Consider the following 24,753-nt stretch of genomic DNA (forward strand, 5'->3'; position numbering starts at 1 on the left):
ATAAATCACACTCCACGCCTGGTAACGTCTGTTTAAATTGCTCTAAACATTACCAGGCAAATAGTGCTCTAGTCTAAACAAACATTTAAAAAAAGCCACAGACTTGGCTGCCACATAACGTGTAATTCCTGTCAAAAACAGGAGAGAAAAACAAACATACAAAACAAACAACGAAACAACCACAGAGACACGGTTGGAAGTGACGGACGGACATGGACAAATAGAAACGTCACGGTGACATTGAGGACAACAAAATGGAGAAAAAAAAGACAACCAGTGGAGACAAGAGACGCAACAAAACAAACTGATGGTTGTGGGTCTGTCTGGGAGGAAGGGCAGTGTTTTATGTATTTATTTAATATAAAGGGGGAGGGCGGGGGCCTTACCAAGATTGAACTGTTAATGCTGGAATGGCCATTGGCAGGGGACTGTCTGGAGGTGGTAGGGGACTCTTTCTGAAATAAGACATACAGGTCAGCAACATGTAGACGGCACACACAGACGCACACACGCACACACGCACACACACACACACACACACACACACACACTGTACACACACACGTGTGTGTGATGGCCTCCCACACCGGGCATCAAACGGAAAGCAATCACGCGCCCAAAATTCTAAATCCTTCTCAACGTTGACGGAATGAACACATCGACAAGATATGGGACACACGACTACGTCATACATAATATCCCTGGAGCCGGCACATCCTTATGTCACCACAGGGGGGCAGTAGTTTAACACAGCAGACAGACATCATCTCTGTCTTGCAGGGTGCAGAGAGTGCACTACCCTAGGCTTTCACAGCACTTAAAGACGAAGACGAGACGAAAAAATCCTCCACGCACACTCAGGAATCCCGTGTGTCGGTGGTGGGGGGCGGTCATGTGTGCTCTCATGTTGTCGCTGTCTGGCAGAGACCTTGTATAATCCAAAACAGTACATTTTCAGGAAATGGAAAGAATGACCGCCCGGTGTGTTCCAATGGCTACTAATGTCATTAATCTCCTGTTACTTTTCATTGGTTAGATCTTCATTATGAAACCCCAATCCATAGACAGACCAACGTCGATGTCGTGACGCGACGCGTTGTGAGCTTGCATATGTGGCCTAAGTATAAAATAGGTCATTCATTTATGAAAACATGTAAAAAAGGATGATGATGGAGATACAAGATTTCTGCCCAACAATGACGATATCTGTATAATCTATAGTCTGTGCGTTGTAACATGTATGTACTTGTGTGCGCAACACAGAGCGGAGTGGCTCATGTGTTGACCCAGAGGAATGGGCACGAGCGTGAGGGGGGGGGGGGGGTGGGGTCCGGTATCTTGGTTGTGAAATTGGTGTGCTTGAACGTCTGACCCAGCCCCAGCAAAAAAAAACACAGCAAAACACACGCTAAACAAAACGCGCACACACACACACACACACACGCACGCACACACACGCACACACACACACTAGGCGCACGCTTTCTCCCGTCCGCAAATACACAATATACATGGTTAGGCACACATACATACACACACGCACGCGCTCAGTAACTGGTGCGAGCGGTTAGTAACCAGATCAGGGTGGTTTTGGGGGGAAAACAACGCCAAGGAGGAGGGGGGAGGAGACCGGGGGGGGGGGGGGGGGGGGGGGGGGGGTGCTGAGAGTGGAAGTGGGGTCGTTACCTCACACGAGGAGCCCTGCTGCGTCCGGTAGCTTGGCACTATCTTGAAAGTGATGCTGCCTCGCATCTCTCTCTGCATTGGACAGAAAAGTACACAAGAAAGACTCGGTTGGTGCCCTATCTTCAATTCGGCATCGAATGTATTCACTGTGATCTCCGCAGTCACACCGAGAATCGCACGCGTGCGCACGCACGCACACACACACGCACGCACACGCACACACACAAACAGACCAGCATCTTCTGCAGCTGCTCGACGGTCTGATTGGCCACGCTGATGCCGTTGATTTCCCTGATCTCGTCTCCCACATGCAACGTTCCTGAGAACAACAAAGAGGAGCAGGAGGAAATACATCAGAGGAGGAGCCGTCAAAGAGCACGGCACTGTCCCTCGTTATTCCACTCGAGGACAGAGAGAAACAGCCCTGAACACTGTGTGGAATCACCCTGAAAAAGACTGGATTAAGGGGGCACCGTACTTAGTTTAGACAGTTTTTGGTTTAGACTAGTCATTGGTTAGACCAGCCATTAGTCCTACAACTACAACCTATCTCAAACCCTCACCCTAAACCTAACCTCCCACGGGGCAGCACACCTAAACCTAACCTTAACCCATGTCTAACCAATGACTAGTCTAAACTAAGTATGCACCCCGATTAAGGTTGGTGAGGGGTGCGTAAAGACGACCGGATTAAGGTTGCTGAGGGGTGCGTTAAGGGTTGGGAGAGACCAGTTAATGAAATCACACACTCGTCTATTGCAGAGGCAGATGTTGCCAAGATATGGCTGCGTAACAAGACCCTATCTTGAACCACCCGCCCTTATCCGTAAACATATTTGCCATTTTTTTACGATTTTAGAAAAATATTGTAAAATAGTTCAACTAGCCGATCTAAATCGACGTGTTGTGAGCTTGTAGATCGGCTATTTGAAATATTTAAAAAGTAAACAATGGCAAAGAAGTTTAGGGATAAGGAGCAAGGCGAGATATGGCCCCATGACTCTTTTCCCCACTGAGGTGGGTGTGTGGGTCACTTTTTTAAGATTAGTTTTTGGCTATTCTGCCTTTATTGATAGTATCAAGTGAAGATTTGACAGGAAAGAGGGAGAGAGAGAAGGGGAGAGACATGCAGCAAAGGTCGTCACTAGGGATGTCCCGATCACGTTTCTTTGCTCCCGATCCCATTCCGATCATTTGATTTTGAGCATCTACCGATCCGACATTTATATTTTATAGAACACGTTTATGCCATAATCACAATAGCACAATAATCCCAAATCACAGACAATGCCCAGTCTAATATCATGACGTGGCTATAATATTGATCCTAGGGATGTCCCCGATCAAAACATTTTGGCTCCCGGTCCGATTCCGATCATTTGAAAATGACGTGGATCGGCCCCCCGATTTTTCCGATCACCCGATCCGATTGGGAACAACCCTAGTCGTCGTGAACGGGACTCGAACGTGCAACGCGCACGTCAGGCCAAAGCCTATATATGTGTGGCATGATGTGCCTGGACCACTTGGCCCGGATGTGTGTGGGGGTCCTTGAGGATGTTGTTTCAAGGACCCTCTTGTGACTCAGAGAGCGTACGTACGCTCTCTGAGTTGAAGGGTTTGTAAAATGCGCGTGCGTCCGTGTGGCCTAATGCATAACCCTTGAAATGAAAGGATGACATGCATGCATTCAGGGGTATAAAACTCTAACGCTAGGAGTGTACAGTACCTTGTCTGTGGATCATCCCTCCGTGCATTATCCTCGCCACGATGCAGTGGTTCAGATCGTTCATCTTCAGCGTAATGCCCTGCTCGCGTGCACATACACACACACACACACACACACACACACACACATTCAGAGGCCTTGGTTACATAAAGGTGCAGACAAAAATAAAATAAAATAAAATATCTTATCCTAATCATGATCATGACTGTGTGTGTGTGTGTGTGTGTGTGTGTGTGTGGTACTGTGTGTGTGTGTGTGTGTGTGTGTGTGTGTGTGTGTGTGTGTGTGGTACTGTGTGTGTGTGTGGTACTGTGTGTGTGTGTGGTACTGTGTGTGTGTGTGTACCATGGGTTCGTCCGTGTTCTTCTGGAACTGGACCAGGCGGACTCGGGTGACGTTCTCCAGGTCCATGTCTCCTCCGTTGGCGCTCTCGGGGGAGTCTCCGTTCAGGTAGGGGGAGGTGGGCGGCGGGGTGACCCGCAGGGCCTCGTCGCTGTACACCTCATGGGCCACCACGTCGTGGGTCTGCAGCAAGGCCTGCACACACACACACACACACACACACACACACACTCACACACACACACACACACACACACACACACACACGCAGGCGCACACACACGCACACGCACACACACACACACACACACACACACACACACACACACACACACACACACACACACACACACACACACACACACACACACACACACACACGCAGGCGCACACACACGCACACGCACACACACACACACACACACACACACACACACACACACACACACACACACACACACACACACACACACACACAGTACACACACACACACACACACACACACACTAGTGTTGGACTTTACATTCCACAGCATCAAAATGCGGGGGTTTCAGTTGTCAGTTTGGATTGCTTTGTGCCGTTCCTCTAAAGCAGAACAACTTTTTTCCCCTCCCGTCCCCTTAATCAGCCTTTTGCGGCAGTGGCTTTAACACAGTGGGGGCCTGCTGATCCCCCCCCCCCCCTCGCTCCCACCCACTCACAAAGCTCACTCCGCTGACACACAGAAATAGCAATCAAAGCGCAACTGCCACCAAACCACTCTCCACTGTGTCTTGTACATTCGCGCGCACGCACACACACACACGTCAGGAATGCTGTTTATTTTCAGTCACACATACTGGAGTTGTCTCACACGCACGCACGCACGCACGCGCAGAGCGGATCAGAGAAGCAGAGACATGAAGGCGGTGGCAGCGTCTCTAACTCTCGTGTCAAAACACATCATCACCCACAGAGTGAACCTCTCACACAGGAGGTATGTTTATGTGTGTGTCCTAATGAGTACGGGGTTAAAGGAGGTTAACTAATCCCTCCATGGTGCATATATATGTCAGTGTGAGAGAGAAAGAGAAAAAAAAAAAAACGCAAAGTAACTTGAGAAAAGCGAAAGACGGGTTCAGAGAAGCCACAGATGGAAAAAAAAAATTATCGACAGAGCTTGCGCGAAATGCCTCACGAATGGTGGCTCGTTAAAAAAAAAAACGTAGGTATCCGAAATGATATGCTAATAATCTCAGTGAGACTCGAACAATGAGACAATGACGACTTCGTCCTTTGCAAGCAAACTGTTCAGACGAGGTTAGGTTTGGCTTTGTGGATTTCTATTTTAACTCTGAGAGAGCGTGCTGCAAATGTAACCAAATGGACTCTCACGGGTACATCTGCTTCGTTTCAAATGGATGCATTAACATATGTATAGTGCAGATGGGACCGTTGGGACAACTCCTCCAAAGAATTAAGCAGCAATGAATGTATTGTACTGTAGCACACTAGCAGGACATACAGACCAATAGAGAAAATGTATTGTAGATCAACACACATTTGTTCATTTGAACTGAAGAGTATGAAATGCTGCGCACACAAAAGAAAATGTGTGCTCGCACGCACACACGCGCACGTACAGCGCACGCACACACAATCCTCACCATGTCCACTGGAGTGGTCGGCTGCTGTTGCACACACACACACACACACACACACACACACACACACACACACAGTAAGCTCTTACAGGAGACAGAGCTAACACAGACATACTTTCCTTTCCTTGTGCGAGTGTGTGTGTGTCTTGGAAAGCAGTACTACACGACGGCACCTCCATTCCTCCCTCCCTACCTCCTTTCTTTCCTCTTCCCTCTATCCAGGGTACGAGGGAGCCAGACCCCTGACCCATTACCTCAGACACACATGACTGACCCTGCCCCCCCCCCCCCCCCCCCCCCCCCCCGCAACACTGTCAACCCCTCTCCACATCATCTCTCCTGTCCTCCCTGCTTTATTATTAGAGCCTTCTCTGATCCTTCTAAACTCCTCGTATCTTGAGGTTTTTGATCTCGGTCCCATATACTCTCCTTTACTTTGTTTTTAGCACTGCATGGCTCCCCCGAGGGACGGTGACTCATCCAAAGCTCTGCAGCAACTTGGGTTACTCTTCGTCACCATGCAGCGGGTCTCTCTGATAACAGTGGGGGGAACGCTCCCTCTAGTGTGAGGCTAATGAAGGGAGCGTTCCTCCCCATATAGTGAAAGTGAGACACACAACCAAATTTACATTTTGAGAGAGAACGGCGACAGAACGATTCATTCACTGTTGGTTTTTTTACAGAATTACATTCTTTAAAAAAAGGGAGGAGGTAGGGGGGGGGGGGGTGCTGAACATTGCGAGGCAAGCAAAGTGGAGTGAGTGAGTGAGTTAAGCGGTAAACTTGCATATTATGGTTTTTCCTTGTGAGCATTTTCCTGTTATCAAGAAGCTTCCGCTGCCTGCTGCAACATGGAAAAAAGGACGTCCACACACACACACACGCACACGCACACACACACACACACACACACGCACACGCACACACACACACAAACACACACTCACGCGCACACACACACACACGCGCACACACAGTCTAGACTTCCTTCCTCACCCAGCTTATGAGGCTCTGGAGAGTCTTCCTCAAGGGGAGCGAGCGCGCTGCAGTGTTTGTTGGCAGAGTGTTCCCCTATGTCACCCTGCAAAGCCTCCCAAATGGGGTGCTTTTCTGACAGAAATAAAACCTTTAAAAAAAACCGGTAGACACCCTCCTCGTCTTGTTGAGTTCATGTCCCTTTTCTCACCACCACCACCACCACCCCATCTTTTTCTCCTCGCTCTCACTCTCTCCTCTCCCCAGACAGAGCATCGAGGAACGAGAGAGAGAGAGAGCACAGGTATAGTACCAGCTGCAGAGTGATTACTGCGGCCAGCGGTGTGTGCTTAATGGAAGTGTTTGGATTCTGTCTGGCCGAGTCTGGCCAAGAATGTCCCTCGTCAGCAGCCCTGAACATTGCTTAGGGGGGCCGCCTACTGCACCCTGTGGCAACATGACGGCCTTGGATTATACGTGTGCGTGTGTGTGTGGGGGGGAAGGGGGGGGGGCGGGGAGGGGAGGGAGGGCTCCTTGTGACCTACCATGAAATGAGGCTGGGTTAGTATCCGTCTGAGTTCTTTAGCGTCGTGGTTCTCTGGATAGCAGGAGATCTCTTCCAGTACCTGAAGAAGCACACACAGACAAAAACACACGTCAAAGGCAAAGCATACACACACGCACACACACACACACACAGTCACACACACACACACACACACACACACACACACGCACACACACACACACACACGCACACACACACACACACACACACACACACACACACACACACACACACACACACACACACACACACACACACACACACACACACACACACACACACACACACACACACACACACACACACACACACACACACACCCTTGTAGGACTGGAGAGTTGGGGGAAAACTTGCATACTGAGAACCGACCCCCTCGGGGTCTCTCGGACGAAGCCTTCCCTAAATCCCACCTCCCACGTCAACACAGTCGATTATTAGAGACCAACGTGGATATCTACCGTTCAGCCAATCGAGAATCTTGCATGGTCAAGTTCAAGCACCCCCCCCCCCCCCCCCTTCCCTTTTGACGCGAGTCGATTTGGTGTACGTCATTTCAAGTTATGTTGCGCCTGGCTGCTGAATGTGGCATTGTAGAGGTGAGAGGTGTGTGCGTGTGCGCGTGCGCGTGCGCATACACTGTGATATTGTCAGAGTTAAGACTTTCTGGTCTCCCAGCCAGCATGCTCACTTAAACCCCTAATGAACCAGAATGCAGAGGCAACGCCTGGTCTTCAACCACCTCCAACATGTCAAATGTCTCTCCTTTTCCCCGTCCCAGGCCTATACAGTTGTTGTTGTTGTTGTTGCCATACACGCGCAGTATACAACGCACTGGTGACGACCCAATAAGGATAACGAAGGGCATGGCAACCCCCTTACCTCACTTATACAGCAGACAAAACGTCACAAAGCCTGTTCGTCCCTGCCCTAAAATAATCTGGTCAGAACTCAGAACCACACGTTCCTAGACTCTTCTCCCTCCTGGTTCCCCCAAGCTGTGGATAATAAACTCCCCCCCTCTCTCCCTCTCTCTCTCTCTCACTCAGAACTGCAGACTCACTCCCCATTTTCCCGCCGCAGTCTCTTAAAGATCACCTCTTCAGCACAGTGGTGGAAACTGGAAAGTCACAAAAAACCACCGTCCACTTTGCGTTGAACTCATTTTCCCAGAAGCCCTTGCGGCCCAGATTTCCGGTTTCGTCATCATAACGCGACGGCCCTCGTCACCAGGTCCGTGACAAATCCGCTCTTATTAAAAAACGTCGAATTAAACACATAAAACAAACAGCGGGTTTTTAGCGTATTAACCCATTCTGACCGGGAACCCATTTTGGTGTTAGCATCATGTTATGCTTTAGCTACTGAAAAATAGCAGATCTACAAGCTCGTAGCGCGCCACCGAGTGGCGCGCTACGAGCTTGTAGGTCTGCTATTTTTGAAAAATCGAAGAACGACTGACATTTTTTTAATCTGATCTCAGGTCAGAATGGGTTAATCAGACCAGTGTGTGTTCAGTGGAATCCTCGTATGAATCTGATCTCAGGTCAGAATGGGTTAAGCAGCAGAAACATGGATTAAATAGCGGCAGGGGAACACGGGTCATGCCGTAGAACTGTGTGCATCAGGCCGACACATCGCCTAATCGCCCCAAAAAAGATGAATTATTTGTATCTTTTCGGGGCGACGTTCCTCCGACCACTTTTCGACTATCGGCCGTTCGCCTGCTATCGGCGGTATAGTCGCCGGGGTCCCATAGACAAATAATGCACTTCGCCCACAGTTAAAACTTAAAACATACAGTACTGTTATAATAGACGACAGGACTTGTTCCTGTGTCATGATAGACAGAATGTTGTTTAGACAGATTTAACAACATACTCTCTATATATTGTGTGTGTGTGTGTGTGTGTGTGTGTGTGTGTGAGCGCACGTGCGTGCACTTTCTCACGTAGGACAAGTGTATGTGTGCATTTGGTCACAGGAATGCCATTCCGTATCTGTAACTTGCGATTGGTCTCATCCACTCATCTCACAGAAAGAGCCAGCACTGACCACACACACACACACACACACACACACACACACACACACAGCCTCAGTTGACCCCACTAATAACGCATGCAGTTGAAAATCCTCCGGATCTCCAGAAATGATTCCGCTCCGTCCAGGTTAGAGATCCAGTGAACAACAACGGATCTCAGATGAGCTCAAAGAGCCCAGGTGATACCAGTATATGCATAACGAGCCGAGGCATCTGTTTGTTTGTCTTTGGTTCTGTTTGTTGTTGGTGTTGTTGTTGTGAGGGTGGTAAGAGAGGTGTGAACGTGTGAACAGGTCTCGGGGGGGGTGGGGCTTACACATTCCAGATGTTTCAAAGCGCCACTTGCTCCGTCTTGGGAGGAAATCTTGCCGGAGGAAGACACAGGAAGAAGGGGTTACACACATGTCGCTGAACTGTCCTGGTTAAGAGAACTCAAGGGTCGAAAGGTTGAAAGGTCAAGGTCAAGAGAGGACAGAGGTCAGGGGGAGAGTAAAAAAAATAAAAATAAAAACCTTCCCAAAAAATAATTAACCCATGATGTGTGGGGAGAGGGTTAGTATCTATAGTTCTAACATCTAAAGTTCATGGTTAGAACAAGAAGAAACCCTTGTTAGTTATCCTTGAAACAGCTCACCCCCTGCTCCACTGGGTCAGAGAAAACTCCCAGAAGGCCACAGTGTGATTGGCTCAAAGAATTTCGGTTTGCAGCCGGAGAGGGGATCAGTACGCAGGAGCAAAGCAGTGGAAAGAAGAAGGAAAAAGCCCCCTAACAGAAAAGCGAGAATAGATGAAAGAAGTGTTCGCGGTTTCGCAGCAGCACTGCATCGCCTAGAAAGAAGAAAGCTTAGGAGCGTGTTTGTAGTGCTTAAGTGAAAGTGATGCTCAGTTCTGAGCAAAAAGAAGGACAACGTAATAAAAGACAAGTCTGTCTTTGACTAGAACTCTCACCCCCAACACCCCACATATATAAAGCCGTAACGTTACCACATCTAGCGTTGGGTCCCATCCATAATCCCTCTGAGAGACTGCTTCGAGTGCTTCGGGGTGGAAAATGTGAGTCTCGATCTGCTCTAATACCAAGGCGGAGAACTCCTCTGACACGGCGTTCTAGAGCGGCGTTAATTAGCCAGGCCCTATTTGACACGAACCAAAAGCCACATAAAACAAAGCATGGGCACCTCCTCTCGTATATAGCTTTCCCCAGTATTAACACAGCTGGGATTTAAAGGACAGGCAGCAGACCTCCCTATTCAGACTTCTTTAATTGCTCCCCCGACAAAGCTCACAAATGTAAACATAATATAAACTGGGGGGGGCTTCGCACACTCACGCACATGTACAAACATACGAGTGTGCATCGAAGCACAGGCATGGATGTACGCACACACATACACGTGCGTGCGCAACTGCGCACACACCACAACAACTATAGCAATTCTTTCACACCATTCCTCTGCTGTTCTCCGCCTGCTTCCTCCCTGTATCCTGCATTAGTGTGTGTGTGTTTGTGTGTGTGTGTGTGTGTGTGTGTGTGTGTGTGTGTGTGTGTAGCGCACCGTGTGGTAAACACACACGCGTCTCTAATCTAACGGCGCGTATATACGTTTTAATGGTGTCAAATCCTGGACTCCACAATGGGAGTCCTGTGCGAGAGTGGAAAACGTCTACATCACACTACTATAGCTCACAAATACACCCATGGATATTGTGTGTGTGTGTGTGTGTGTGTGTGTGTGTGTGTGTGTGATTTTTATTTTTTTACCTAAACCTGAATGCCCTACTTCGTCATACTATTACTATGGTGTCACACAAAAGTAGCAAAAATAGAAGAAGAAGTGTTTGTGAGTTGTATATTGAACCGATAACTATTAACAAGTCTATGGACTTTTTACTACGACGTATTGTGCATCTTCCAATAAAGACTAGCGTGCCATGTGCCAGCCAATGGGGATACAGAGAAACAATCTCACACACTTGAATGTTTTGAATTTCTTTTAACAACAATCTTTTCTTATGGAGAGAATTGTGTTAAAAGAAATGTGTGTGTTATAATTAAATATAGTTAAAGTGGTGAAACCTATTTTGATGATACAGTATATTTGCTGAGGTCCCCTTGGGGTTTCCCCAGAACCACTACTCTATGAAGTAACCGTCCAAACGAAAAAAACTAAAAAACGTCTATCAAAACCTCAACTCTCTGACTTTCAGCTCCAACGTCGTCAACTTCTCTGAAATGCAGGGGAAAACGGTCGGTTTCCACCAGTGGCGCGTCTGCGCTTCTCGCAAACCAATAAAATGACTTCTGAACGGGTTTCCTGGACCGAAGCGGCGTAAAAAAGCAGCATGCCATTTTGAAACCCTCCCACCATGGAAATGCATGGCACCAAAAATCAGTGTCTGTGGTTATTCACGTGACAGCTCAGAAAGCCTTTAGATCCAACACATCATCCCAACTTACCCCCCCGGCGAAGAGACAAGCAGTGCAACAACGCTATAGGTGTTCCACTAGTGAAGAGTTAGAAAGGTTTTAGTGATCAACAAGTGGACAGAGTGGGTTAATATATAGGCTGAGCTTCGAGGTGAACAGAAACAGAACAGCGTGACGTAGTTATAGGAGGTGCTCATAGAGAAGACAGGGGAGTAAATCTGCCGACAACATCATCGGCTCATCATTAAAAAAGAGACTTACCGATATGACCGGAGGAGAAGTAGAATACAATGCTGTGGATGTTTGCGAGTTATCCGTGAGATAACTGTCAAGAGTGTGTGTGTGTGTGTGTGTGTGTGTGTGTGTGTGTGTGTGTGTGTGTGCGTGCGTGCGTGCTCACCTCTTTGGCTCTCTGTACTGCATCACTGCGGGGGTTTCTGATATTAGGGGAGGACTTGGTGTTGATTTTGTCATACAGCTGAAAAGACACAAAATAAAGACACAGACAATCAATCAATCAATCAAATGGTGGAGAAGTGAACAACGATCCCGAGTCCTGGTGGTAAAAGTAAGTAGCCTTGCCGAGCCATGGGGCCCATAGGGGCAGGAGCCTATCTCCTGTTTCTGTAGCCTTGCCGAGCCATGGGGCCCATAGGGGCAGGAGCCTATCTCCTGTTTCTGTAGCGTGAGGCAGCTCGAAGTACACCCCCTGGACATGACGCTAGTATGTCGCAGGGACTTACCCCCAATCCAACCCTTGATGCTGAGTGTCAAGCAGGGAGGCACTGGGTCCCATTTTTAGAGTCTTTGGTATGACCCGGCCGGGGATCGAACCCCGACCTCCCAGTCTCAGGGCAGACACTCTAACCACAAGGCCACTGAGTCCTGGTGGTGCTACTGTCTAAAAGGCAGATGTGTAAAGCGCTCCGGGGATTTTCACCGGTCGCGGGATCGACCATAGTGGAGATAAAGATTCTGTGACTATACTTAAAAGCTATTATGGAACAACGAAGCAAAGCTGGCAGTGGGTGGATTATGACATTATACTAGATAATGTGTACTGATTTGCGTGATGTTTGGACAAAATCTGTAGGAGCAATAATTATGTGTTTTGTAGGCCCATATGAAAGATTCTGACCTCCAGGGTGTGTGTGTCCACAGTTTCACGGTATGCTATGGGAGGATGTGTCAGCGGCGCATGTGTACCGTATGGAATTGAGGAATTATTTATTAGTATTTGTAATTGTAAACAGTGAGTGAACCCAGAATCTGCTGCCGGACTTATTAGACGCACAGTCTCAGGCTGAAATGATAATAAAGGGCTCTTGTTCGTTTAGCTCTCTGATGGGAGACACAACAGCCTTTTATAGAGACAGAACGGCACTGACTCACAGGACCACTCAAGGCCTCGGTTTACAGAAAGCCAGCTGACTAATAAAATTATTCAAACTGACCTCGTCTTCCACAGCCTTGGTTTGTTGTATGCGCATGTCTGTGTTTGGATTCTTGTTTGTCGGGTCCATAATGGACTTGCGGTATGCTGAGAGTTGCATTCTACAGTATATTACACACACGGCAAAGTTTGCTTCCATGGGGTCACTAGTTAAATAATTGGTCCCAAATGGACGCTTACGGAGGATTTTACAATGTGGATGTGGCCTAATGCATATCATCACAACACGTGTGAATAAGCACCTTTGTGCAGTCTACACAGGGAAGGATGTGACTTGAATCATATGACTGTCTGTGCTTTAAAACAGGTGATTTATCCAGAATGTGACTGACAACTGTCTGACCGGCAGAACACATGCTGAGTGAATGTATGCGCGCACGCGCACACACACACACACACACACACACACACACACACACACACTTTCGTAAGAGATATTTCGACACCACACAAAAGGAGCCAAACATCTTCCGCTTTCCCTGTGATCAGGGCAACACACTGTCCCAAAGGCATGTGAGGCAATGATAAACACAACATTATTAACAACTATGACAGAACATTACATTTTCTATATTAAAGGACAACTTTGGGGGTTTTTTTCCAACCAAGGTTCATGTTTTAGGTTGTTATTAGAGAAAGTAAAAGATGGGTGTTAATTCTTTTTTCATTTGCTGCTTTCTTTCGTTTAAGGTATTTTTGCCGTTTTTGACAGGGGGGGCGGGGGCATTCGAACATGGGGCTAAATACGTCTTTTTCTACAGAATATTATGGTGATTTAATTTTTTACTTTATTTATTATTTACTATAGTCCTACTAGGCTCAGTTTGTCACATTCAGTGATGTTTCATGCTTAGATGTTTGCATGTTTAGACATTTGCTAGCTTTAACCCATTTTGGTGTTAGCATTATGTTATGCTTTGGCTATTGAAAAATATCAGATCTACAAGCTCATAGCGCGCCACCGAGTGGCGCTCTATACGAGCTTGTAGGTCTGCTATTTTTGAAAAATCGACTGACAGTAAATTGAAATCCCAGTGTTCATCTCAAGGACAACATAGCAGATTTTCCAGCATCCAGTTCCCATGCTGCTCGATGACGTTTAGAGCGCGGTTGATGACACAACGTGGAGAGATAACAGATAGGAAATCGGTTCAGATTTTACCGTCAGTGTAGAAATGTGCCCGTGTGTGTGTGTGTGTGTGTGTGTGTGTGTGTGTGTGAGCCCGAGGACATCCACTGGGTAAGAACACACACAGTCCGTGTGCTTTATGCATGTGTGCATTTATAGCAAACACAGATGCATAATGGAGAGCATGGGGAAGGCTGAACAAATAGCTCTCATTGAGAGAGAGAGAGAGAGAGAGAGATACAGTGCTCCCCCCCTCCACCTCCAGGGGAACACAGACACCCAGAAAAGGGTTAAACCATTACAGAAACCTGGCATCCCTATTTTGGGTGGGGTGGGGGGGGGGGGGGCACTCCACGACAATTTCAGATCTAAAAGCTCACTACGTGGCACTATTTTCGGCGTTGCGACGTTTGCAAGACAAAAAGAGGACCAAGTACCAGAGCCATATCCCAGCCGAACTATATAAGTATTAGTTTACTAAGTATAGGGTGGTATGATATGGGAACCACAACACACACACACACACACACACACACACACTGTGACCGTCTATAACCCGACATCACACAGGCACACGAGTGCACGGCTTAGGAGCACTAATTACACCGTTGCGCAAACGAGAAGGCCTTCATACGTTTTGAGCAGAAGAGAGGAGCTCAGAGTTGTGATGTGCTCACCCTTTCCTTTTTATAGCTGTGGGTTTCCTCAAGGACAACTATACGCAACCTACACACACCACCTGCCTCCGCTAACTAGGAAGGAACTGAGCCGCTTACGGAACTAGTGAAATGTGAACAACAACAAATGCGCTCGACTAAAGCACCTCATTAAACATGTCGGGGGGGAAAAAACAAGAGACGTGTGTGCGCGTGCGCACACACACACACACACGCGCACACACACACACACACACACACACACACACACACGAGGGGGGGGAGTGGGCTGTCTGACTTCAAATTAGTTTACAGCATCTTGTGACAAAATACTCTTCTCCTAAAGACAGCAAAAAAGGGAGATGAGAAAAAAGACGAAAAAAACTCACACTCACCCAGGAGACTGCGAGCGTGTGTGTCAGAGATGTGCAGCCAGCCGAACACACACAGACACACACCCACACACAAACAAACGCAGAAGACACAAGTTATCTAAACCACCGAGGCTCCATCCATGCTCTGTTTTGCTGGCTCTCCCAGTCTCACCCCCAGCCTGTATGTGTTTGGGTGGGTGGAGTGGAGGGCAATGTCAGCCTCTGCATGCAGATGGATGGGGCAGATACTGCTTTGGAGGCTGGCTGTGTCTGCCTTGTGAATGGAAGTGAGGCTTGACAATAGGTGCCATTGTTCCTTCACGGACCGGGGCTGGGCTATATCCTCCTCTCTGTGTGTGTCTCTCTCTCTCTCTCTCTCTCTCTCTCTCTCTCCTCTATCTCTCCTCTCTGCTCCCTCTCCTTCCTTCTCTCAGTGTGAAAGTGGCGCTGAAAGCCCTACATCTGCAGTCCCAGGCTCCCAGTGTTACGAGGGCAACTGCAAATCTGGCAGCTTCTCTCCCTGCAAGTCTTCTCACTGTTGAAGCGATCTCTTATGCATGCACGTGCGTGCGCATGCACGCACACGCAGACAGACACACACACACACACACACACACACACACACACACACACACACACACCCAAGTGCCATAAATGTGTCCTAATGTGGCCTGTAGTCCTGATATGAGCAGAGCGGGCAGGGCTGCCTGGCGGCTCCTACACTGCTGTGAATTGAAGTGGTAACTGATGGACTGACTGACTGACTGACTCATGGCCTCCACTAGAGCTCTTACTGGGCCAGCTGTACCACATACAGTATTGATTGACACAGGGTTATAGACGCTCAAAAGGCCAGGAGGACGGACGGCTCAAAATAGAGACAGAGAGAGAGGGATCAAAAATACTTTGATCTCAATGGCTGGACATCATTTTTTAGAGATAATGTCACTGTGATCGTTCCACTCTATCCAACTATAGCCTCTTCCATCAGTGTGCCTGCACTGCTAGTGTGGTGGGGAGAACCACCTGATGTCCGATCACGCACAGCACTGTGGTCAGTTTCTCTGCAAAGTCAAATCTGACTCCTCCAGACGCAAGCAGCCGCAGAGCGTTAGTCAGAGTCGTAGCTTGCACTCTGCCCCGCCATTCGTCTTCATCCAGCACACAAAAGAACAAAGGGTGTGTGTGTGTGTGTGTGTGTGTGTGTGTGTGTGTGTGTTCTGCGTCTGACTAAAAGAAGAAAGTACTTCACATTTTATTGCTGCAAATCCTCACAACCCCAAGCTGCTGTTAAGAACCATTAATTCTCTTTTCCAGGCAGTCGCGGTTCCAATGAAGTGTCTCCTATTAAGAGATGCGAGACATTTCGGTTCTTTTTTTGTTTCCTCTGCATTATAGCCCAAATCATGCCACCTCTGTGTGTTCCATCAGAACAAAAACTAAGTGGATTTCATTTTATTCAGAAGAAGCCCAGTCAGATTTACTGAGGATGATTAATGGCACGAAATCCTCCTCCTCCTCTTTTAGATGTTTTACTCACAAGACTTCTAAAATAACTTTTCCCCCTTTTTATCTTCAGATATGTTGCAATAATTAACCAGTCTTTATCTGTAGGAGTTATTCCTCAGTATTTTTAATTGTGTGTGTGTGTGTGTGTGTGTGTGTGTGTGTGTGTGTGTGTGTGTGTGTGTGTGTGTGCATGCATGTGACAGTCTCAATACTTTTAGACCCAAATCTAAATGACCCTTTTTGCCAAAGTACTGGAGAAAGTAGCATAATTCTCAGCGCATATCTTTGATGAATGAGCACTCACTCTTTCAAAAGACTTGATAATGACATATTATTAACTGGCAATGAGAAAATCAACCTCGGGACCACTTTTGGCTGGGGGGAAAGCTTGAAATATTGACTGTTAAGGGCTTTGTTTAATTTGTTAAATTAATTTAAGGTGAATTAAATCAAGCCCTGAACAGCCATTATTTAAATGACATAATGCTAGTGGTCCGGAGCTCAACAAAGATTGAGAACTATTCCTTTCCCATGGTTGCCCTTATTCTGCTCTCTTAACTTCCATAATTAAACTCATACATAGCGTACACATGTTTGCATGATTATATGGGCACATTTCCTCATAATGGTGACTCAAACAGTCAATAATGGTAGACCTTGCCTTGGAATTCTAACTCCCTTTTCTGTGGAAGTTCTTGACCACCGACAACATTGATCATGTCATCATACATCGCCAGGTCATTCCCCAACTAGTGGTCGATAAAAACAAATCTTCAGTTTCCTACATTACTAAATGAATGGTCAGGGACCACATTATGCAATACCTTCACGGACCACCAGTGGTCCACGACGGACAACCAGTTGAAAACCTCTGCTCTATAGGTTGCTAGGAAACCGATAAAAACGGGAATAAACCGGACGTGAAAAGTGCGCCTCCATCCGCCTCAATGTAAACATCTTTAGCAGAACTCTAAGCTCACAACTGTCCCATCGGTGATGTGATGTGAGCTTGTACATCAGCTGTACAGTAAGTCTCGCTAGGAGCGTCTCACTATAGCCAACACACAAGAGGAGGTTGAGTGGACTGAAACCGTTGGGGGATCCGTTGGGAATCGATTACTGGTTCTGTGCAATGACACTTACGTCAAGCAGCGTGTGTAGATGTTGGTCCTGGAAAACGCTGTGAAGAAAGTCCAAATCCTTCTCACTGCAGTCTGTCAAAGCGTGAATCTCTTCCAAACTGTCCAGCACCTGAGACACAGCTCCTGTAAGCACACACACACACACACACACACACACACACACACACACACGCGCGTTTCTATTAGGATAGTTGTGAGGACATCAAAACGTTTCGTAACGTGGCATCTTCATAAATGCCATTTCTACCATCCTTCTTCAAATGTTTTACTTTCACTCTATAGCTCAAGTCATACGTAACTGCATGTGGTGGCGAAAATAGCCAATGTTCAAGCTCACAACGCATCCTATTGTGAGCTTCTATCTGCTATTTTCTATATTTAGACCGGTGCGCAATTCCATATAAAATCAGGCATACCTCCCCGACACCTAGACCAGGGGTGCACATAACCGGTTCAGTCAAAACAAGTTGCTCTTATTTTGAAGAGGATATAAGTCTGTTTTGGTTGTAACCAAGCTGCCATGACAGTTTGTTGAATGTAAAAGTAAGTGATGATACGGCTGCCGTTCGGAGCGCTAGTCTGGTCAAATAAACAAGAACACATGTGGATTAAACACAAGCTTCATATAGTTACGATATGAAAGCCATGCTACCGTGACGCACTTTGGAATTACGTTAAACATGGAACCGCCGTGGCAATAGGCGAGTAGTTCATTTTATCCGTCTCATGCTGGCTAAAGTAACGTTGTGGTAGAGATGCACCAAGCAACATCTCCAGGTGCTATCCTCTGAGAACTAGCCCCAAAACAGTTATGTGCACCCCTGATCTAGACTTGCTTTCTAAATGAAGTAATCCAAACACTGACCCCAGCCTGAACTTTTACTAATTTCCTAAAGCGAAATCTTTTTTTTTAACCACCAAACAACCATTTATTTTGTGAGGACCATTAACCCATTTTGGGCCGGGAACCCCTTTCGGTGTTTTAAACATTATGTTATAATTTAGCTATTGAAAAATAGCGCACCTCCGAGTGGCGCGCTACGAGCTTGTAGGTCTGCTATTTTTGAAAAATCGTGAAAATATTTATTTCAGAAAACTGGAGGATTTAGAAGATTTCTTTTTTAATTTTGAGGTCAGAAAGAATGGGTTAAAGTGTATTCCTGACAAGAGACATTTGGCCCTCAGGAATACAGTAATACAAGTACACACACACACACACACACAGACACCCAGACCCACACACACTTCGCCTTGAACATGCACACACGGTCCACTCAAAAGGTAGATGAATGTCGTCCATTAATGCTCAGTATGACATGTGAACGGAAGGGTCCAGAACAGACATGTGTGACGTCACAAAACACAAACTTGGACTTGACAGCCACGAACGGGACAGTATAGCATGCGTCACAGTGCAGAAGGAACAGGAAGATACCTACGTTCTGCCGCTAGTAGTCCTATAGCAGGTTGCATTAACACAAAGATTTATGTCATGACCTTTCGAGAAATACGTTCATGTATTATTTCAAAGGTTTACTGTATAATATCATGCCATAGAATTATAAACAGGTTAATTTAATGTATACCTTATTAATGTACCTTCAGTTAGGTTATGAGATGCTCTGTGCAGGCTAAAGATTCACTTTATATGTTAAGCTACAATGTATGAAGATACAGTATGTATTTAGTATTGTTAAAAAGGAGGTAAAAACAAGTTTGTTACAGCGATTTTGACAACCTTGTTTTAGCACATTGCTTACTGTACTTCACAGCATCAGCGTATGACAACTTTGCGCTGAAAATAGTCACAAATTGAGCAGTGGGGGCATTTGAGGACACCCTTCCTCTCGTGAGCTTTCACATTGGCTGTTTCCGATGTACGACACCATCGCACAGGTATAAATAATGTGTTGCAGAGCACTGGTTCTCAAAGTGGGCTCCAGGGACCCCCTGGGGTCCTTCAGGGGGTTCCGCAAAACATTTCCAGATGGCGGTCTGCGGCCAAAAATACATATCAATTTGGCGGGGGGAGTATTCACTGCCAGGTGTGCAAAAGGTTCGTTTTGTGTTTTTCATACCGGCTAATAGTAATTATGTTGTTGGTATTACAATAATAGAAAGTGCTGGCAAGGAGGACTTCCTGACAAAACTAATAGTAATTATGTTGTTGGTAACAATAATAGAAAGTGCTGGCACAGAGGACTTCCTGACAAAACAGATGTTGAGTAACATGAACCATGACTAGAGTACAGAAAAGGAAGTGGTAAAGACAATGGGCATTCTGGCAAAAGCGTGGAGGGGGGAGTCCCATTCGGTGTCTCATATTTCGCACTTTACACACCGGGCATACGCAGGTGTGCAAAGATTTTTTTGAAGGTCAAGGGTCAAAGGTCACATACCTGAGGAGGTGGGGTCGTCAGAGAAGTCGTGCATCTCCTCCGGGGGGTCTCCGTAGAAGGAGTTAAACTTGTGACTGGAGACGGCAGCCAGCACAGCGCCCTGTAAAGCACCACAACGGCAGTTGCAGCACACATTCCATACTTCCAATATGTTATGCTTTGGCTATTGAAAAACAGCAGATCTACAAGCTCGTAGCGCGGCACCGAGTGCCGCGCTTACGAGCTTGTAGGTCTGCTGTTTTTGAAAAATTGTGAAAATGTGGCGCAAATCTTTGAATAACATATTCTTTCAGAGCGAAGGTTTTTAACTCAAATCTTTGCTCCTGGGAGGTCCCTGGAGGAACAACATATTTTCAGATAGGGGGTCGGCGGCCAAATCCAGATAATTCTGGGGGTCTTTGACATGAAAAAGGTTGAGCACAACTGACATAGAAACATGAGGTTTTTCAGAAAACTGTCAGGATTTAGAAGACATCTGTAGGTCTAAATGGATCAAGTCCACATTAACCCTGACATCCCTACTAGGCAGGACATTCGTTTCCCACAACTATCCCCCAAATTCTCATCGTTTACAACAGAGACATACAATAGAGCTTATAAGAGGTAAATCTGTTGCTATCTGTTATATCATATTTGTCTCTGCATCATATTTATTGTGCTGTACACATATTCGTCATCTAGCCTGGTGTGTGTGTGTGTGTGTGTGTGTGTGTGTGTGTATGGTCTGTGTAGAGTAGACTGTGACCTTGAGCTTCCTCCTGGCATTGAACTTTCTCAGCTGCTCCACAGTCTCTGGCAGGTGGATCTTATAGGCGTAGCGGTCTCTCTCCTGGGAAAACGTGGCGGAGCACAGAGAGCATTAACTCACACAGACACAGAGCTCAAACTGAGCAACACGTTGAACACCAGTGGTTGGACAGTGTACTGTACAGAGTACTACTACAGTACTAAAGTATTTAGATCCTTTCACACGGGAAGTGACTAATGTAAGCCCAGTAATTCATTTTCAATGAGAGGCAAGCGGGAGAGGCAATCTGACAGGCAGTATAGTGACAAGCAGGCGCACTCCCGTGAAACTGCCTGCATTTATGCTCACGCACACACGACACGCCCTCCCACTAAAGTTTAACCCATTTTGGGCCCGGGAACCTACTTTTGGTGTTAGCATTGGGCTATGCTTTAGCTATTGAAAAATAGCAGATCTACAAGCTCATAGCGCGCCACTACGAGCTTGTAGGTCTGCTGTTTTTGAAAAATCTGTTTTTGTTAAATGTTGTGTTGAACGTTTTATGGCATGGCTCTGCAAAAAGACCGTCTAGGACAGGGTCTTTGTGCGTGCGTGCGTGCGTGTCAGTAAAGAAACGCTTAACCGAGAGTATCAGCATGAGAGTGAAGTTATACGTGAACATGGAGGAAGGATTGATGTTTCACTCAGTGCAATGCATGAAAGGCTGTGCGTGGTTAGTGGGTCGTTAGTGTAAACGATGTACACCTTGAGCCAGGGGTGGTTGAGAGCCTCGTAGACGGTGATCCTCTCGGCGGGGTCCAGCATCAGCATGCGCCTCACCAGATCCTTGGCACTCTCTGAGATGTGACCCCATTGGCGCGGATGTAACTATATTCGCATGCACACACACACGCACACACACACACACACACACACACACACACACACACACACACACACACACACACACACACATACCTCTGATCAGCAAGGACTCTTAGCTAAATGTGAGCTGTTTGAAACCACACACAAATTGCCTATACACATATAATGGAAGAAATGACAGCGAGGTTACAATTGAAAATGGAAAGTTTCATACTTAGATGGACTTCTGTGCATATTGTATTTGGGTGTTTCAGTGTATGTGTAGAGAGGTTGTTGGGTCTGTGAAAGTGTCATGTAGTGGTTGTTGTTGTCGTGTCTGGAAAGAAATGCTTTTATATAAGTGTATTGTGAGTCTCCAGCTCTTCTCCTGCCTAGTCTTACACTCAACTTGAAAAATGCAGTACTATTGTAGTTATGTCAAGCTGTTTTTCTGTTTGTTTTTTGTGTGTTAGGTTTTTTGTTTCTTTCTTCTGTTTTTTGTTTTCATTTATTCGTATGTTTTACTTGATTATTCATTATTATTTGATGTAAAATAAAAGAAAACTTTTGAATAAAAGAATTGCCTATACACGCAAGTAAAATCTGCAGTTTTCACAGTGAGGAGGGACTCAGGAGACTTCTTTAACCCATTCTGACCGGGCACCCATTTTGGTGTTGGCATCATGTTATGCTTTAGCTATTGAAAAATTGCAGATCTACAAGCTCATATCGCGCCACCGAGTGGCGCGATACGAGCTTGTAGGTCTGCTATTTTTGAAAAATTCGAAGAACGACATTTTTAGAATCTGATCTCAGGTCAGAATGGGTTAATCAGACCAGTGTGTGTCCCGTGGAAACCTCGTATGAATCTGATCTCAGGTCAGAATGGGTTAAAATGGACCCTTACCTTGTACTTGCCCTTGCAGATGGCCTCAAACAGGCGCTCCTTGGTGCCATAGAAGGGCAGACAGCCGGAGAGGAGGATGAAGAGGATGACTCCGCAGCCCCACACGTCCACTGGCTTGCCGTACGGCTCCCTCTTGACCACCTCGGGGGCCATGAAGTGGGGAGTGCCCACACGACCTGAGGGACAACAAACCATGGCAGTGGAGCTATATACAGTATTGTAAAGACGGTGTGGTGTTTGGTTCCGAAAATCAACCAAGTTCCAAAAGCAATTCCATTTTCATCCATAGGGGGGCGCCGCAAATGCAAGAAATGTAACCTTTTGTCGCAAAAACATGATTTTTGGGAGATAAATCTCCTCCGAATTAGTTATGCATAATCACAGGGGTGACGTGACATTGTAATTGGCTGGCAAAATTAGTGGGAGGGGCCTATTGACTGCGGCAACCACACTTTGCATTTCTTCAAAATTGTGACCTTTCTACTATAGTTTATATTCATATTTGAATAGAAAAGAGAGGTCGCACACAATGCATCGCGACGCATCGTGAGCTTGTAGATCAGCTATTTTCAAATGGTCGAAATGTATATAGGGTTGAAGTGGTTACAGTAATGTATGTTTTTCTAATCAAAATGTAAATCTCCAAAGTAACTAGTAACTAAAGTTTTCAAATAATTGTAGTGGGACCGGACCGCATCTCCACGCATGATAGATGCACCACGGATATGTCAACATGAAGTCGAAATGAGTCATAGTTCAAGTTCTCTCTTTTTGTATCTTTTTGTCATCAGTTTCCTCCTTTAAGTTAAAGATAAGTAGTGTCAAAATATCTTTTGTATATTAGTAAGTTTTCAAATAATTGTAGTGGAGTAAAAGTACAAATGTTGGCTCTGAGATGTAGTGGAGTAGATGTAAATGTATTGGAAATTTGAATAAAGTCAAGTAAAGTACAAATACCTCAAAATTGTACTACTAAAAAAAGTACAGTATTTGAGTAAATCTACTTATTTACTTTCCACCACTGGGTTAACGGCAGGAGGATGAGTTAACAAAACGTCAACAAAGAGAGAAGTATATGACCAAGCTGGATAATGTATACACGGATATGTCAACATGAAGTCGAAATGAGTCATAGTTCTCTCTTTTTGTATCTTTTTGTCATCAGTTTCCTCCTTTAAGTGAAAGAAAAGTAGTGTCAAAATATCTTTTGTATATTCGGCTTCAAAACAGGCCGTATAGTAGCTTTTCGTGCTGGGGCCCTTTACCGTTTGTCGCAAAAACATGAATTTTGGGGGTTAAATCCCCTCCGAATTACTTACACATGATCTAACGTGTGACTTGAAATTGTAATTGGCTGGCAATATTAGTGGGAGGGGCATATATGTAAGACACTGCGGCAACCACACATTATTTTAAATTAAATTTTCTAGTTCATTGTTGTTTTTCATATGAAGCGCATAGAGTTTATTTGGTATTATACGGCATGCACACTTAAGCCTCTCCAATTGATCCAGAATGCCGCAGCTCGCTTGGTCTTCAACCAGCCTAAATTCCCACACGTCTCCCCCCTTCTCCGCTCCCTCCATTTGGCTCCCGGTCGCTGCCCCACTGTTAGCTTCTTAGCTTGACTTATTGTTTTCTATGTATTTGATGTATTACCATGTTTTTCTTCCTACTTACTGTAAAAAAAATCGCTCTGTATTAAGAGTGTCTGCTAAATGCCCTACATTTTAAATTGTATGTGGTACACAAATAAAATGGAACTTGACAAGAGCAATGAAAAAAAACCTCTAGTGCAGAACTATCTTGAGCTGGTAATAAAAATTAATGACTTGACTTTTTGACCCCGTTCTTTGCTGAAAGGTGTAAAGTTCCAGTAGAGGTAGATGTGTGCTGCTAACCAATATGTAAAGTAGTGCGTGGGTGTGTGCGTGTGCGCGTGCGTGCTTAGTGTTTAGCACACATTATTCTTTCCACTCCCCTCCAAAAGCATCATCCAAATCCAGGCTGACTCTAAGCCCATCCTATATAAGCCTTCGGGCTCCCCTTATTGCCAGACTTAAATATATCTTGGCACTTCCCCCTCGTTATTCAAAATCAAGAATACTAAGAAAATTAGTTTTCTTAAAGTTGTACAAATGTGTTTCGTTCAGTTTACTAACGGGAACATATACCGTGTG

The 24,753-nt window shown here is 46.0% G+C and overlaps 1 protein-coding gene across 7 annotated transcripts in view; it reads right to left on the reverse strand.

Moving 5' to 3' along the window:
- Positions 1 to 24,753, reverse strand: part of caska (calcium/calmodulin-dependent serine protein kinase a) — a 135,731-nt gene that overhangs the window by 17,305 nt on the left and 93,673 nt on the right. For 2 of the 7 annotated variants that reach the window (XM_080785451.1, XM_080785450.1), the window contains exons 7-19: positions 22,574 to 22,749; positions 21,568 to 21,690; positions 20,821 to 20,904; positions 20,076 to 20,175; positions 17,678 to 17,799; positions 11,814 to 11,891; positions 9,302 to 9,349; positions 6,922 to 7,002; positions 3,761 to 3,952; positions 3,416 to 3,494; positions 1,920 to 2,005; positions 1,687 to 1,758; positions 387 to 455 (exon numbers count right to left, since the gene is read on the reverse strand). In XM_080785451.1, the coding sequence (XP_080641577.1) occupies positions 387 to 455; positions 1,687 to 1,758; positions 1,920 to 2,005; positions 3,416 to 3,494; positions 3,761 to 3,952; positions 6,922 to 7,002; positions 9,302 to 9,349; positions 11,814 to 11,891; positions 17,678 to 17,799; positions 20,076 to 20,175; positions 20,821 to 20,904; positions 21,568 to 21,690; positions 22,574 to 22,749 (1,310 nt within the window). The remainder of the gene's footprint in view (positions 1 to 386; positions 456 to 1,686; positions 1,759 to 1,919; positions 2,006 to 3,415; positions 3,495 to 3,760; positions 3,953 to 6,921; positions 7,003 to 9,301; positions 9,350 to 11,813; positions 11,892 to 17,677; positions 17,800 to 20,075; positions 20,176 to 20,820; positions 20,905 to 21,567; positions 21,691 to 22,573; positions 22,750 to 24,753) is intronic. The other 5 variants (XM_080785454.1, XM_080785452.1, XM_080785455.1 and 2 more) reach the window with 3 other exon arrangements.

Source organism: Protomyctophum bolini (genome assembly GCF_963924005.1).
Source record: "Protomyctophum bolini genome assembly, chromosome: 16".
Taxonomy (NCBI): Eukaryota; Metazoa; Chordata; class Actinopteri; order Myctophiformes; family Myctophidae; genus Protomyctophum; species Protomyctophum bolini.